General features: G+C 40.0%; 1 protein-coding gene across 4 annotated transcripts; it reads right to left on the minus strand.

Annotated features, from left to right (window-relative positions):
* Positions 1-1,067: 1,067 nt before the first annotated feature.
* pfkfb3 (6-phosphofructo-2-kinase/fructose-2,6-biphosphatase 3) lies at positions 1,068-10,015 on the minus strand. 4 transcript variants are annotated; one of them, XM_084711481.1, is made up of 16 exons: positions 9,759-10,015; positions 7,470-7,595; positions 7,195-7,291; positions 7,036-7,102; positions 6,843-6,917; positions 6,694-6,750; positions 6,444-6,568; positions 6,153-6,360; positions 5,897-6,043; positions 5,692-5,796; positions 5,453-5,582; positions 5,232-5,359; positions 4,520-4,708; positions 4,137-4,159; positions 3,702-3,752; positions 1,068-2,626 (listed from the first exon to the last, which is right to left on the minus strand). In XM_084711481.1, the coding sequence occupies exons 1-16, from the start codon at positions 9,835-9,837 to the stop codon at positions 2,620-2,622; spliced, it is 1,614 nt and encodes a 537-aa protein (XP_084567607.1). In that variant the 5' UTR covers positions 9,838-10,015; the 3' UTR covers positions 1,068-2,619. The 4 variants fall into 4 exon arrangements, with proteins under 4 accessions (XP_084567607.1, XP_084567611.1, XP_084567610.1 ...); XM_084711485.1 differs by lacking the exon at positions 3,702-3,752; XM_084711483.1 differs by lacking the exon at positions 1,068-2,626 and having other exon boundaries at positions 3,698-3,752.
* Positions 10,016-13,311: the final 3,296 nt, after the last annotated feature.

Here is a 13,311-nt window from a genome sequence, read left to right on the forward strand (position 1 = left end):
CCATGGTCCTATGTTGCCATGATCCTATGTTCCCATGGTCCTATGTTCCCATGGTCCTATGTTGCCATGATCCTATGTTCCCATGGTCCTATGTTCCCATGGTCTTACATTCCTAAGGTCCTATATTACCCAGTTCTATAATGCACATAATGAACACAGGACCCTAGAAATTTAGGACCTTAAGAATTTAGGATCCTCTAAATGCTGTGAACATTGCTCCTGTTGCTGTAATTTACCCTGACTGGGACATGAATGTACCAAATTTCATGGCATTACTCAAAACCACAAATCTCAACTTCAGTATTCAGTGGATCACCAGTGGTGAGGATAACATGGCTAAAAAAATCGCTTGAATTTTTACAGTTTGGCCATATACATGACATTAAAGCTAACTCTCAAACCACATTGCTACTTTGTAATTTGAAGAAAACAATGTCATTTCATAACTTTGTGAAGTTATTGTGGAAAAATTCTTCGTCTAAATAGTGAGAGTTGCTAGTTCTCTGAAGAATTACCAAGACGGTGTGATGAATCAGATCTCTTTACTTCATGCAGCATGGAGAGAAGACTCACAAAGCGTCTTGCCTTATATACAAAAACAACAGTTGCTGATACTGTTCCACTGATTTGATTGATTGATTTTTCACTCAGGCTTACAGTAAGTTTCACAACTTACATACAGAGACTCACAAAATTAGTACATTGATTATTCATCAAATTTGTTCATCTTCCACATTATCCACTCTGTGCTGATAAGTGTTTTTATCTGCCACTGAACTTGAATTTACCCTCACTACATTGACCTTATTTTGTGCTTAATCTGGAGAGAGAGGGGGCTCTTTTATTATCTACTCTGATGTAAGTCCACAGCACACAACATCCTGAATGCACTCAGTCACGATCAGTCTGATAAGACAACACACATGAGTGAGTGACTCATGCATTTTGTGAATGGGTTAGATAGTGAAGGAGGGGTGCCAGAACAGGCTATTTACACTGCGAATTAGCTCCATAAAAGGAAACACAAAGAGCAGACGTCATGAAAATAAGCAAACAACAAACTGGAGTCATTTCCAGGAGTTAATTTATTGGTCCAGCAGATGCAAAATCAACTGTACAACATACTGTCCTCTCATGCATAGTCCTGATTAAAACAAAGTGCCTTTGCTCCAAGCAGTCATTCAGAACTACATAAAAATAAATAAAGAATATAATAAAACATTTTTTTTACAAAAAAAAACACACATTTCAAGTATCTCAAGCAAACATGTTAACAAAAGTTGCACTGAGAGAGGTCTTTCTCAACAGCTTTCCATTCAGTCCCAACACATTAGTACAAAAACATTTAAACATACATTTTCATTAAAAGACCCAACAGAGTTCCAAGTCATCTCCCATCCATCTCCAGTTATACTGTATGTACACTAACATTTACAGAGATATTATTAACAGCACGCGTTGTTATAATAAAAATATAGGTGCTTACATTTGTGCGTAGCAGACAATGACAGCAAAAAGGGAATCAAGGAAAAATAAAGTTAAGTTTCCCATCAGTGTAGGGATCTCTGTCAAAATGATCAGCATGTACTGTAGCACTGAAACTAAACATAGTGAAAAATAAATATTCAACCTGTGAGGAATAAAACATTGAAACGATATGTGGAGTTATTAGGTGAAACGTGGTGCCTCTCCTCGAGCGATAGATCCCAGAGAAATAGCAAGAGAAGCGGCATCTACAGGCACTCTACGGCAAAAATCACCTCCATTACTGTGAAGTTACACGACATGAAAAACAAACAGTAGTGACAAAAACCGAACAAAAGTAAAAATTTATCCCCAATGTGCAAAATAATCGCTTCTTTTGTAGCGTGTCAGCATATAAAGGAGTCAATTAAATCATGACGCTGCTTTTTTTTTTTTTTTAGAAAAAACACGTACATGAAAAACGCCAGTGCTTCCAAAGAGGTGCGAAAGAGTTTACAATGTAAACTAAACGCTAAATCCTTTTTTTAAATTAACAGTGCAACCATAAGGTGGAAAAACAGGATGAGCTGAGTGTTTAATCTGGGCATGAGGGTTGGTCTCTCCTGAAATAACAAACCAGAAGAAACTGGTTTCCCAGAGAGCCAGCCATCTGAGCTGTAAGAACTAACAGGAATGACTGTTGATTTAAATGAGTCACAGTTTGCCTCTTTCAGTCTGACTAAATGATACATGTAATGTTAAAGGTTTCCCAAAAAACACAGATTCATCAGTTTCAGAGAGAAAGAAAACAATAGCAAGAAAATGAGAATTTAAGAGTCTTGCTTTGAAATGACACATCTTTGAACATAAATATCTGATAGGACAGCAATTAAAATAACCAAAGTCCTCTTTTTGAACAATTAAAGGTACAATAACTTGCGTCCTCGGCTGACAAAATGACAACATTTACAGAACTGATCCTTTATGTTTGACGAACTGAGAAATGTTGCTTTTTGAAAAAATAATTTTCCGCGTTGTTTCATGTTATTGTCTTCAGTGAGTGTTTGTCAGCGATCCACTTTGAGCGAAGTGACACATCACTGCAATGTCACTGGCAGGTCTGCAGGACGTCATGGCGACCAGATGAGCTTCTCCTCAGGTTCTGTAAACACACAAAAAAATGCGATAACATTAGAACTTTAGAGGCCTTCCATATCGTAGCACATCTTAACTATACAAAATATTAAACTTGGTTGCCTGATGTTTAAGAACACAAAAGACAAAAGTGCTCATGCATAAATAAAAATAAATATATAACCGCCAGGCAATGACACTGTCTCATGTAGTGTAATCCCTAAACCACAAGTTACATCACCTGTGTTTTCTCAGGCCCTGACTTCCACTCTGATATTTTTAGAGGGCGCGAAAACTAGCATTGAGTTCATGAGTGTGTGAATGGGTTGTTGTGGCTGCCTGTGTGTATGGCTGAACACACTTAATCCTCAGGTGATTATGAATGGAGCTGACAAGATCCTCACACGCCCAACATCGTTATCCACACATTTCCACTGTGCCAGCAAAACTAGCACAGACATGCTGTTTCCCTTTGAGTTAACTCGCATCACATGTTCATTTAACTGCCGAGACTTGGGAAGTGTTTGGTTGTCTGTGGTAGAGACCCAACTTTGGTAGCAGCTGATGTCATTCGCCCAGTAAATTTAACAAAAGGAGGATATTAAACTAACTGCAAACACAAGCCAGATGAGGAACAAAGAAAGAGTAAAGTCATGTCTGATGTACGGTAGTTTTTACAGCAGACCTAAGTCGCACTTTGGATGATATTAGCTGTCAACAGCTGCACTTTTAAAATCAATTTAAATCAATTTTCATTAGAAAAAACTGACATTTCTGTTTGTTTCTAATTGGAAAATGATCATACAAGTTATCATTTTAATTTAGTTTGTGAATGTTGTCAGCTTGTTAGCATGCTAACAAAACAAGCGCTTCTAAGGAAGCTAGCTTTAGCATGTTAGATTTCTATCTCTGCTGTATAAGCCTGCTGGCTAGTTGTTGTAGTGCAGCGGTTATGTTTTCAAAAGCTCGCCTTGTTTAGGAGTAGAAACCTGTGGCACAGTAATCTGGTTTAGTCTGGTTGGCACATGAGTCATTTATGTCAGATGTGGCTGCTGGCAGAACTACTGTATGAAGCAACTGCAAAGCCTCTACAGTGTGTTTACCTTTGAAAGACTAAGAGAGAAACCACTTTCAGATATTGCAGGATGGTTCGTCTTTAAGCGACAGGACAAGACAGGCCAAAAATAAACCAAACACAGAGACAAGAACAGGACAGTCAGCATGAATCAGTGTAGTAGTGGAACAGGCGTGCGTGGTGACAACATTAATGACGAAAGCAGGAAGGAATGACAGGAATGTAAACTAGGACGTTTCCTATGAACAAACACAGTATGAAGGGTTTTTTTCTTTTCCCTCACTAAGAAGAAGCAGTGATTTACACATGAGATATACTGTTCTCAGTTAAATACTATTCAAGTCCAGGAAAAGAAACGTCAGCAGTGAACATAATCTTAACAAAGATACAGCGACAGGAAGAGAGTGGAGCCGTAAGGTAGAAAGTGAAACAGCCAGAGATAGTGAACTGAGCAAATACTTACAGGCAAACTTTGCCCAGCCAGTGCTGTAAGGTGCAGAGGAGGGGAAGGCAGCACAGGAAAAGAGGACGGGAAACAAGTGAGCGAACACACATGCAGTCTGTACAGAGGCCGTCAGAAAGGAAACACATGACAGAGACTGTTTTGTCTGTTTTTTTAGTGTCTCTTGGTCTCCTAAATTCTGTTTACAGAGGTTTCCATCCTGATAAAATGAGAATTCTCTGCAGGAAGACAAACCTTTTGCCTATTTTACCATAAAGATTATTTAATTGGGTGTGAGACATCAGCTTCTCTTGTCTCAAGTCAAAAAAAACATGGTTCTGGTTTTAACAAACCCCCTTAATTCTAAATATATGATGCTTGAAGTTTTAAAGTGTGAATCTTACCTGTCCGGCCAGGGCGAGAGGGAGGTGTGAGGGGCTGCACAGTGCCAGCGAGGCAACAGACGGAGGCAGCTCCTGGATGGGAGCTTCGTCGAGGTCATCGATGCGAGGTTTCTTGATGTTTGACTCCGGGCTGGTCAGAGGAGTCACGCTATTCCTCCTGATCAAAGTACCGGGACCCCTCTTCACCTCCTGCAGGAAACAAATATCACATATATGACACTTTATTCATTTTTTTTTTACATTTCATGTTGTAGTGAACTGTGCCCTTCAAAATGTATTTTTCAGATTTGGCCTTTTTAGGGAAAGAAAATGTGATGAATGCTAATAAATCAGAAAAAGAAAATGCAAGTGGATGCTTGTTTTGACCATCAGGTGGTGCCAATCCTCCAGTCTGAAAACCAGTATAATATTGTAGAAGAAGAGTTGTTTCTGTCTCCCATTAAGCACATTAACTCTTTTGGGGAAACGAAAAAACAGCAAGCAAAGCTTTCTACCACTGGAAACCAATAGCAACCCAAAAAAAAAGCAAAAACCACCTCAAATGAGCATAAAAACTTTTGTGAAATCAAGGGATTTTTCAGATTTTGACATTTCCATCAACCTTTCCTCATCTGATACTTCAAAATGTGCATAAAAAGACTTTGATGGAAACACGGCTATTGACTTCAGTTCTGTAGGAATGAGCAGAAAATTCCCAGTAATCAGTTTTTACCTCTGGTCTGTCTCTGTGGGTGTTCACAGCCTCCACATTCAGATAGATGGACTCCACTTTGCACCCGTAGGCGACCGGGGTGAGCTTCAGAACTGTGTGGAGCGGACACTTGAGGTAGGGCATCTCATCTGGAAGCAACCAATCCAGTGACAAGACATGAGTATTTCTAACTGCATATTTAGATTAGGACTTGAGGGGCTTATGGGAGTTGTAGCACCCACCTGCACTTTTATCCAGGAAGTAGGCCAGCAGGCAGCGCATGACGGCCTGGTGGCAGATAACCAGGACGTTCTCTTGCCTCTCCAGCTCCATGATGACAGGCTCCACCCGCTGAACCAGATCCTGGTAGGACTACAATAAAGAGGGTGGAGTGTTTATTGTTAGTTTATTAACCTAAATCAAAATAAATGCTCTGTATTTTAGATTTTTTTTTAAGTGTGAGGGTGTCCAGTGGTTGTACCTCTCCAGCTGGGTAGCGGTAGTAGAATTTATCCTCATCTCTCAGAGCAAATTCTTCAGGGAGCTTCTCCTTCACTTCATCATACGTCATCTCTTCACACACTCCCTAAAACAAACACACCCAAAGCATTATATTTCAGTCTGACAGCAACAAGTCTAGCTGTGTGATGTGATGTGGCGTATTGTAACAGCAGAGTGATACTCACAGCGTCTATCTCGTTGAGAGCCTTCCACTGTTCGTACGGGACTCCCAGGTGCTCGGCGGTCTGGATGCTGGAACACAGCTGGCTGGTCCAAACCTTAAGGTTCTTCAGCTGCTGCTCCTCCACGAACCGGGCCAGGCCGGCCGAAAACTACAGCGGGGGGAGGGAGGAGGATTTAACACCTGAAGCTGATCAATCACAGTGTTAAAAATCTTGTCGTCTTGTTAACTTTTTTGGTTCTGTCTGTGTCTGTTAGTACCTGTTTGCCCCGCGGTGAGAGGCCTGCATCACCGCCCAGACGTCCCTCCAGGTTGTCTGTGCTTTCTCCGTGCCGACAAAGGTAGATGGTTCTGGGCTGGACGTGGATGTTCATCAGGTAGTAGACGATCTTGCTCTGGATGTGATCTTGGATGCGATTGACGAGGTAACGCCGACCCACGTCGATCACCTTTATGAAGGAGAGATCCCTGAAGGACAAGAGCAACAATTACTCAGAGTCTGTATCGGACATTTATAGAAGTCCGGAAAAAAATCACTGCTGATCATTTACCTGTCGTGCTGATCAGGATCCAGGGGTTGGTAGCTGGTTTTGTAGCATTCAATTCTCCTCTGGAAATCCAACATGGCGTCAGTCTTGTTGCAGTCCCGGTAGTCTGGACACGACACCTTCACTTCCTGCGCAGGGAGGCAAGCTTGTCAGACGGCAAATAACACGCCTGATTCCAGAGAGTTACAAACATTTAATGACGTCTCACACAGACAGCACAAGAACTCATTTTGAGGTTGTGTTTGCAACTCACCATGATGTTCGACGCAATGACGTTGGGGTCGTCGCACACGGACTCGATGAAAAAGATCTGGGCAGAAAAAGGAAAAGTAGTTGAAATTTGCTGCATTGTCCATTATGAGGTCAAACCTTGACTGCCCAGGTTGCCGTGGTAACACTTACTTTGAAGCCATTCTCAGCGCCAAACTTGAGGATCATGTCTCGCCTCTCTCTTGTCGTGTTTGTTGCATCGAAGACCTAAAAGAAAAATAATCATGAAACAGTTTTTATAAAGCATGTGATTCTGGTGTAGAAATTGGTATCAGGAAAAGATGAAAAAAGAAAAAAAAGATGGTATCTGAACATTTCTACTCACCGCTACTTGACCTCCTTCATCCTTCAAATAGGACTTGACATCCCTCAAGGCTGCTAAGGCACATTGCCTACAGAAGACAGGAGATGTTCATTTAGCGTTTTCATTAAAACGTACAAAGGAGATGATTGTAATTGTCCATGTGATTTGTGCAAAACTTACTGCCTGATTTTCACGGCACATTCATTATCAGGCTTGAAGAAGTCATAGGAGCTGTAGTTCTTGACTGCCTCCCTGCGATACTCTCCGACATTGAAGACTACAACAACACAGAAGGAGAAGCAACGAGCATGAAACAGTGTTCTGGAGGTAGAAACATGAGTTGGAGCTGGCAGGAAAAACACTTCAAGGACGCGGCGTGTTGTGTTGTAACTGATAAGGCACTGAATAAACTGTGCTGTGAGTCTACGTGTGTGTTTGTGAGTGCTGTTGTGTACCTTTGGTGGGCATGCCGATCCAGTTGAGGTATCGGGTGAGCTTCTTGGACATGTACGTCTTGCCACGAGCCGGCAGGCCCACCATCACGATGACCGTGGGGGGGTTGGCGAAGTGGGGGGCGCCAGCTGCAGCAGCATGGAGAGGAAGGAAGGGGGGTATATGTTACAACAACAGTGCCTGTTTACAAAATGCAACAAGGACAGAATTAACATCTTAAATTAACATCTTGTGCTCTGCAACCTGAGAGGCAATGGCAGCCTGAGAGCTGGCACAAATAATGGCTGGTCACCAAGAGCCTGCCTGAATTTAATTATTAGATCACGTCTGCTGCTTTTATCGTTATTTATTTCTCTCCGTGCTGACACACTCCCAACAAGCATGTGAGTGTCTGCTGCCGCCAGACTCGCCTTTTACTTCCACCTCACTTAACAATGAGTGACCCACTTCTGCACACTCTGAACCGGCTTACACGAGCCAGGATGAGCCGTTTCACTTGACCAGATATACTGTAACCCTGTAAACTGCAACCCTGAGGTCGAGGACAATTTATATCGTGCATATGTCGCTGCAGACTGCCCTGGTTTTGGTCGAGAGGGATGCAGAATGTTAATTCCCAATTAGAAATATATTCTGTGGGTCAAAGAAACTGAATAAATTACCGCAGATCGTTTGACTGAAGCGGTAAATTTGTTTCATGTCTTTTAAGGGTCTTTTTTTTTCATCCAGGTGCACATGGTGCTTTTCAGTCTCCATCGCTGCAGGACAGGTGTACACATCATCACCTGATAACACCCCAAGAGCTAATTTATATTTCCTCGCAGTGCTGCTAATCTTGTTTCCATAACACAAGCGCCACGCTGCCTAAACGGAAAAACAGATCACGCTCTAAGTCGATCCTCAAGACATCTGTTTCATCATTCTACAACCAATCCATCTCACCTACTGGGCAGCATCCCATCCCACACTACCTCATAGCTCTATTTTACTCTCCTCATTATGAAAAAGTATTACAGACACATAAAAGTCTCAGTTTGGTCTGATCAAGCTCAGAATTCTAATCAGATCTAAGGGGACAAGTAAGGGAGACAGCACTTCTGTGGCACAGACAATGCTCTTTTCCCCCTCATTGACAAGTAAACCACAATATAGCACATCAATAATCAATAAGCAGCAGAGAGGGGAGTGACAGATGTGAATCCAGATGTGCAGCTAGTCTGTCTGAATGAAATCTATTCAGTCATGACAAAGAAATCTCTTCTGTGCCTTACATCTTAATCATATACAGGGCTCAACAATAAGGACTACCCGGGAAAGTAAAATGCCACGTCAGGCTATTAAATCTAGGAACTCATTAATTGTTAAAATACGTTTTCATGCAAAAAAGACAGAAAATGCTGTTTTCAACCCTTAAACTATGGAGATTTCCTTTGCATTGCATCCATTTACATTGCAACTGTAAATTAAACATGACAATTAGCTTTAGTTTTCTTTGATATTTGATAACTGATAATAAATTTATACAAGGGAAAATAAAAAATGATTTTGGGCAAGTGCATTTCTGATTGACTTGGTCATTTTCTTATCTTTTAAATGAAAAGTTTGCTCCTTAACAGCCACTTTTGAAAATCTTTAAAAGCCAAAATAAAGGCAAAAGCTTTAAAATTCCTGTTTCATCTCATCAATATTCCTGTGGTATCTTTGGTGAAGCCAAAACAGACACAGCAGCAGGGTCGCACCATGCACACGCGCTGCCGTCCGACCAATTGGAAGACGGGACCGCTTCAAAGGCGTCAGACACCGGTTGCGGGGAACCGCGGTCACCATGGTGACCGGAGATCCGACGTGCCACAGTCGGTGGGCCGTGACGTGCTGCGCGTGCTGATGAACGACCACCAATCAATGAAGTGATGCGTTAAAAGACCGGTGTAGGACAGGTGCACCACGCAGAACGAGAGCCGACACACTAATTGCTATACCTTAAATATTAGATGAAAGCTGGAGTGAAATGTAGTCTTAAATCGCTGTTTCATTTAATGGAAACATAAATGCTCGCCTTTGTGTTGTATTACGGGAGCAGAAGTAGTCTAATGATGCTACAAGCTTCAACAGCGGTGCCGGCAACCACGGACACCATAATTCGTAATTTACACAGCCATTACACTGCCATTTTATGTTATATTATTATATTATTAGCCCTCTAATAATACTTACTAATACTTGGGCTATAACTCTGTATTGATACTATGAGAAAACTACAAGAATATCATAGAAATATTACAGGGTTTTACCTCGCCGTGACGCCTGCTTGCCATCTTTGGTGGGAATCCAGATCTTTTGGATCCTGTTCTGGGTCAGCTCTCTGGGCATTCCTTAGAGACTGAAGAGCCGCACAGTAACACGAGAACCGAGCCGCTTAGATCCCGGGGAAAAAGAGCTGAAGACGGGGAAAAGGACGAGCAGGAGCCTCCTCCGTTCAGCAGGAATGAGCCGGACTGTTCACAATGTCTGCAGAGCGCGTTGAGCCGGGCTAATCTGCCGGTCTGCGGCACACATCCGCTATTTAACCCCGCCCGCCTGGCCGGGAAACAACGTGACTGCAGTGACGAAATACAAACACGCGCACAGACCAGGTCACACATACTGTACATACGGTAGACACACACACAGAGGCAGCCGCAGCGCCACCCTGTGGACCCTGGGTGATATTTTAACAACATTATTATATACATAAATTATTAACGTTTAATAGGTCTTATTTATTATTATTACTACTTATTATTCTTAGTTATGCATACATATATATAAATAATAATAACAAAAACAACAATAATATATAATATATATATATATATATATATATATATATATATATATATATATATATATATATATATATATATATATATAATAAATACTGAAAACTGAAATAACAATTAATATTATAACCATTCTTCATAGACCCTTTTTTACAATTCCCATTGCAACTCAAAGACCACTTAGACATATGTATAATCAAAATTTAATAATGCAACTATAATATTAAATTAAATGGAAGACATCAGACAAAAGCGCACCTCAATGTAAGGTCCCGTTCCATTTAGTGTAGCAAAGCCTGACGATTTAGTATTATAAGTATTGTCTACAATGCATGCAGCTGTAATGCAATTTCCTTAATTCCTATTGCGTTGTATTGATTATCTAAAATTATTTAGACAGCTTTACTGTTTCTTGCTGTAAGGTGAATTCTGCTCTCATGGGATCAGTAAAACTTTAGTAAAAGTTTATCTTATTTGATGTCTTTTCTAAATTGGAAACTTCGTTAACAGGCTATGTTGTTAGCTGTTGGCTGCTGTTTGTAATATTAATGTTAATGAATGTAACTTTTCTAAAGGTAGAATCAATAGGATCTCTACATTTTTTTGAGGAAAATGTTGCATATAATGCCAGTATGGATAATGATATTCATTATTAGATTGTTTATTGAGCTTTAGTCTTGACAAAGCTATTTTTCAAAGAAACAAAGACTGGTTTCTTTGTGATGAAGTCTAATTTATACTTTTTCAACATTTTCAACACTTTCTCCATGTCTGCCAGCTGCTGCAACATGAGCACTGCCCAAGGCTACTTCTTTTTGAGCCTGTGATAAAACGTGGAGGAAACGTGCAGACTGTCACATCACCTCAGTCTGCTTCCTCATACTGGGTTACCCCATTGAGTCATGATAGCATAATGATTATATGGCCTATAGATAGGTCTAGTGATGTGGCATAAACTTCAAAAAACCCACAATGACCAAACATGCTTTACTACAAATGATCAAAAGAATCTTGACAGGAAATATTGTAAGACAACCAGACTCCATTAATAAATTACATTAAAATAAGAGATACTAAATATTTTTTTCACTGGAGCCATTTTTGACATGAACACAGGTTTTACAAATGATACTAATGAAGGCTCTGCTACATTATAGAGTGGGATATTAATGAGTATCACTGGTAACATCTGTGTTTATCCTGCCGTTTCATATCAGTATGGCTCCTGTGAAAAAGGTTTATTGATTGCAGAGGGACCTGGATAACTTTTATGACCTCCTGTAAAATTATATATACTCAGCTTTCTCCAAAAATATAAAGAGTGCATCTTAAAATCATGACATCCTACTATTTTTTTAAATCATATATTTAAAGCGACTTCATTCAGCTCTTTGCAGCATCTGAGAAGAGACTAAAAATAACTGCTCACTGAGTTCATGTAGCCTGGTTTACAGTTTCAGTCTGACCCTGAACCCCACGACACCCGTCTGCATGCGTGGAGAGTTCAGATAAGGAGATACACACACACACACACACACACACACACACGGCATCTCACACATATTACTTTGTAAGATCTTTCAAATGCAACATAAACTCTCATCTTGAAAGATTTTTGGCATGCAGTGAATCCTGAAGACACAAATCTGTTACTCATTAGTGACTGAAATTGCATCCAATCGTGACCTCATTCTGTTTACACTCACAGTTTTTGCTTTTTAGGAAAGATGTGGACTCGAGTCACATGGATTGGACTTTTATAGAGTTTTATGACTTTAGACTTGATTTGACAAAACCCAAAGTGTCTTTTTAAAAATGCTATACTTAAGATTTACTATTAAACTACAAATGATGCATTGTTTCTGCCCACAGTGATGATACAATATTTCCTTCAGAGTGGGGACTTATAAAGTGAAGTGTGGCCAGAGTCAGATGTAATTCAAAATACTTTTGCAACCGCTGCGGTTCTTAAACTTTTTACAGTGTACTGAATTTCCTGCGTTGCCTCAGTTTGGATTTCTGTTTGGTAAGTCCTCTGACCTCCATCCAACCTTCACCCTTTTTTCCCAAAAGCCTCATTCTTTATAGAATTTCTTGAAAACAACAAGGCAGCTGGGGTATCATTAGCTGCTCCATGACAGGATCTGCGAAAGTTTCGTATAATTATTTATTTGTATAAGTATTTATATTAGGATGTAATATTTCATCATTTGAAGCTGAAAAACAACTGTAGCCCAGTCAGCATGACTAGGCTGATCTCTACTAAGACATTTCAGGTCATTTTTTCACTGTACTGACTCTGATATTAAAGATTCAACATGTTTTTTTTGTGAAAAAACTATCAGAACTTAGAAAACAACAAGAGAAAAATGTGCATTTGCATGGAATAATTATACATGAATAAAGAAATCAGTTAACTATATATAGTTTATAGCCTTTATTTTGACTCGACATTGACTTAGAATCTCTCTGAACTCTTTCCAACCTTTTCCCTGTTTATTTAATATTTTATTCATCACAGTGACAAACTCTTTCCTGTTGAGCATCTGAACAAAGAGCAGCTGTGAGACAAAAGAGAATAGCATATTTATGTGTTGAACATCCTCCTTCAGTCATTTACTTAGCTACGAGTACAATTAACAGAAAACAAGTACAAAAAAGTACAAGGTCAGGTCATAATCTTTCCTCGTGACGTGAAGGATTCAGACATGTCACAGTCTCAAAGTGCTCGAGTGGAGAAACCACAGTTGTGAAACCAAATGTGGTTTTGTGTCTGTTGTTTGACCTGATAGTGAAACACATTTTTTAAACTTTGCCTTAGAAAAAAGGAGAGCAGGAAAGATAAAATTTTAAAGGAACATGGATGCAATTGTGTTTTTGTTTTTTTTGTTTTTTTAGTGGATAAGATTTTCACCTTCCTTTAACTTACAGTAACACTCTTATTTAAGCAGAAGAAAAGAATGTCTGCTGTTATAAAAGCTGCATGGATCATCCAAGGCTTTTGCTATTTCATTATAATGTTTTC

This window comes from Lutjanus erythropterus, chromosome 22 (genome assembly GCF_056507025.1).
Source record: "Lutjanus erythropterus isolate fLutEry1 chromosome 22, fLutEry1.hap2, whole genome shotgun sequence".
Classification (NCBI taxonomy): domain Eukaryota; kingdom Metazoa; phylum Chordata; class Actinopteri; order Lutjaniformes; family Lutjanidae; genus Lutjanus; species Lutjanus erythropterus.

Bases quoted from the DNA above. Each gene is read 5' to 3' on its own strand.
- pfkfb3 (XM_084711481.1), bottom strand. From the start codon at position 9,837: ATGCCCAGAGAGCTGACCCAGAACAGGATCCAAAAGATCTGGATTCCC. The intron at 4,160-4,519 runs GTAAGATTCACA...TGCACCTTACAG, and splicing joins CTCTCGCCCTGGCCGGACAG to CACTGGCTGGGCAAAGTTTG. The intron at 3,753-4,136 runs GTAAGTATTTGC...TGTCGCTTAAAG, and splicing joins TGGCTGGGCAAAGTTTGCCT to ACGAACCATCCTGCAATATC.